Below are 3166 nucleotides of genomic sequence, written 5' to 3'. Positions count from 1 at the left end.
GAGTGGTCGTGGACATCCAGGCACTGAAGGCAGCTGCGACGTCAGTGAGTGTTGGCCTGGGGAGGACAGAATGGAGGTGTGGGCGGCAGTGTCCGTGATGAGATCTCAGAGCGCTGCATGGCCCAGGCATGTCACATCCTTCTCTGTGTCTTTTCTTCATTTACTGTGTTGTTATTTTTAAAAAAGAGAAGACAAGAGTTGTAGAAAAAGCCTCTGTAGAAGCCAGTTTTTAAACCATCCTAGCCACGCATGCCACTTGCTGGGGTAGACCAGGGGCTTCTGCCGGGCCTTGGCCTTTCTGCCTTGGGGGTGGACAGGAGGTGGAAGCCCAGGACTCAGTGCAGTCTGTCCACTGCCCTGTGTGAGGATGCAGCGGGCAGAGGGCACTGATGGGATCCAGCTCAGGCTGGGGCTGCAGCATCTCTGCCTCCATCTCAACAACCCTCACAGGCTATGAAGGACCTGGACCTGCCTCAAATGCCAGGGGAGGGCACTGAGGCCCCAGAAGGTCCTTCCCAGCATCTTCAAAGCAACAGGATTTTGTGCCTGCAGACCCTTCTTTGGGGCACACACCACTGACCCTGACCAGGACACCTAGAATTCCCAGCACCCCAGGCCCAGAATGGACCTGGCCTGTGGTGGGGAGGTAAGTACCAGTGGACAATTGGATCCAAAGGAAGACACAGGTTCAAACACTGAAACCAATCAGATTCTCCCATGGCCTTCCTGCTATCAGAAGACACTGGTGCAGGGGTGGTTGCTATGTACAGGGCAGAGCCACCCAATCCCCACGCAGGCACTGTGTCCTGCCACACTGGCCTCCTCCTGGACATCACATCGGGCCAACCAGAGGACAGGAATAGGAATGCCCACGCACCCCCATCAACTCTGCAGACACAGAACCAGGCACAGCTCTTGGGAGGAGTCAGATGAGCTGCTCAAAGCCCGGGAGGGACCCGCACAGTGGTCAGCGTGGCAGGGACGGTGCTTTAGCCAAGGCAGGGATGGCAGGAGACTCACTCGGGATCCTCAAGGAGGCCGCTGCATTTCTGTGCTCTTTCCAGATAACAAGGACGTGTCGGTGATGATGAGCGAGATGGACGTGAACGCCATCACAGGCACGCTGAAGCTGTACTTCCGTGAGCTGCCCGAGCCCCTCTTCACTGACGAGTTCTACCCCAGCTTCGCAGAGGGCATCGGTGAGCACTGGAGGCCTTGGCCTCGTGGGAGACGTCTCCTCCACGTGCACTGCTGCCCTCAGAGGCTGTGAAAAGTGAGGTGTGGGAACCTGAGCTGTGTCCCCTCTGCCACGGTCGGCGTTTTAACCCAACCTCAAAAAGCAGGGGACCAAAACTGAGCCTGTCCTGGAAGGCTGTGCCCATCCCCAGAGGGCTCCCCATCCCTATTCCTCGAGGAGACCAAGAGGGTGAAATGGTCAGCACTGCCCTGCTGTAGGGTCCTAAAGTCTGCTGTCCTTCCTGCAGACCAGGGCTAAACAACGGCATTCAGGTGCTCTAGCCAAGGGTCCTGGCCCAGTCAAGCACAAGTTCAAACCTGGGCTGACCCTTAGTCAACCTGGAGGCTGATGTCTAAAGTGGGTGTAGTGTGTGCAGCGCCTGTATCCTCCACATCACCCTTAGAGCAGGTTTGCCTCCCGGGCCCATACACAGAGGACCTGGTCTCCCAGCCTGCAGGTGCCCCTGTGGTGTCCAGGACGACGAGGGGGTCTCTGCATACTTGGTGGGGCTGGAGCCTCCCACTTCCCACCTCCTTGTGTCCCTCACTCCCCTGTTTCATTCCATGCCGAGCCTCCCCTGCCTTGGGCTCCCCTGGGGAGGGGGTGGTGGTAGGAGTTGCCCAAGGGCAGCTCTGCCCATGAGCAGCTGCTCTAGCGGCTCCTCCTGCTGCTGTTCGCCGCGTGCTGCTGACCCCTGTGAGGTAGAGAACAGGCGTTCAGGTGGCTCACACCCACACAGGTGCCCCTCACACGGTCCTCACTGGTGGCCAGCGCTGTGGGTGTGACGATGTGACGAGCCTAAACTGCGCAAGGACTCCTGTCCCAGGCGCTCCATGTGACCACCTCGGGAGAGGTCTCCGGCTTGTTGTAACCCAGAGGAGTAACCCACCGCCTCCTGCAGCTCTTTCAGACCCGGTTGCAAAGAAGAGCTGCATGCTCAACCTGCTGCTATCCCTGCCGGAGGCCAACCTGCTCACCTTCCTTTTCCTTCTAGACCACCTGGAAAGGTAGCCTAGCTCTCTTGTGGCTGCCCAGGACTCCAGGTCTCCCGGCCGTGGGGTGCCCCTCTGCTCCCACCAGACCCCCAGCACCAAGGACCTTTTCCCCTGACCCCTGTCTGCAGTAACTTGCTGCTTCTAAGGAATAGCACCACTGCCACCCCCGCCCCTGCCTCTCCTCTTTGCCACCCTCCTCCCTGCCTCTCCTCTTTGCCACCCTCCTCCCTCTGCACTGTGGCCTTAACAAAGAGCTCAGAGCTTTGGCCATGGCCAGCAGTGCACTTAGACCCCTCTCTTCCCTCCCAACCACATCATGAAGACCTCCCCACCAGCCCAGACTGGCCCCTAGTCCTGGGCCACTGAGACCCAGAAGTACCAGGGCTGAAGTCAGCTTGCAGCACAGCCAGGGTCGAGGTCACTCCCTCCCTGAAGACTCCAGCACGGCACAGCCCCTCTGCCTCTCTCCTGGTGGTGGCATTGTAATGACACCCTCTGCTCTGGTCCTCTACAGGGTGGCAGAGAAGGAGGCAGTCAATAAGATATCCCTTCACAACCTCGCCAGTGTCTTTGGCCCCAAGCTGCTCCAGCCTTCCGAGAAGGAGAGCAAGCTCCCTGCCAATCCAAGCCAGCCTATCACAATGACTGACAGCTGGTCCTTGGAGGTCATGTCCCAGGTATGGGAAGACAGGCTCCAGCCCATGCCACCCCAGCCTGACAGAGGTGGCCTCTGCCTGCCCCACCCCCAGTCCTGCCCATCTTCCTACTTGCATCGTATGTGGTGGTGGCTGAGATTCAGAGAGAGGGACTTGCCTAGGTTCGCATGGATGGGAGTGATAGGGGATGCCCAGGCCACCTCCTGGTCCTGTGGATGCACCTTGCTGGGGGCTTAAAACCACCCCAAGTGTTCGGGTGTGGCGGCTCATGCCTGTAA

General features: G+C 59.0%; 1 protein-coding gene across 1 annotated transcript; it reads right to left on the bottom strand.

Moving 5' to 3' along the window:
• Positions 1 to 11: 11 nt before the first annotated feature.
• On the bottom strand, positions 12 to 3158 carry LOC131382803 (uncharacterized). Its single transcript, XM_058435316.1, is given in 4 exon segments — positions 12 to 163; positions 1021 to 1829; positions 1831 to 1931; positions 2612 to 3158. Coding segments are annotated over 3 exon segments (684 nt in total). The 3' UTR covers positions 12 to 163; positions 1021 to 1793.
• Between the last annotated feature and the right edge of the window lie 8 nt (positions 3159 to 3166).

This window comes from Hylobates moloch, unplaced genomic scaffold, assembly GCF_009828535.3.
Source record: "Hylobates moloch isolate HMO894 unplaced genomic scaffold, HMol_V3 SCAFFOLD_8039, whole genome shotgun sequence".
NCBI classification, from domain to species: domain Eukaryota; kingdom Metazoa; phylum Chordata; class Mammalia; order Primates; family Hylobatidae; genus Hylobates; species Hylobates moloch.
The sequence above is the reverse complement of the archived record's forward strand: the minus strand, read 5'-3'. Positions and strand labels throughout refer to the sequence as shown.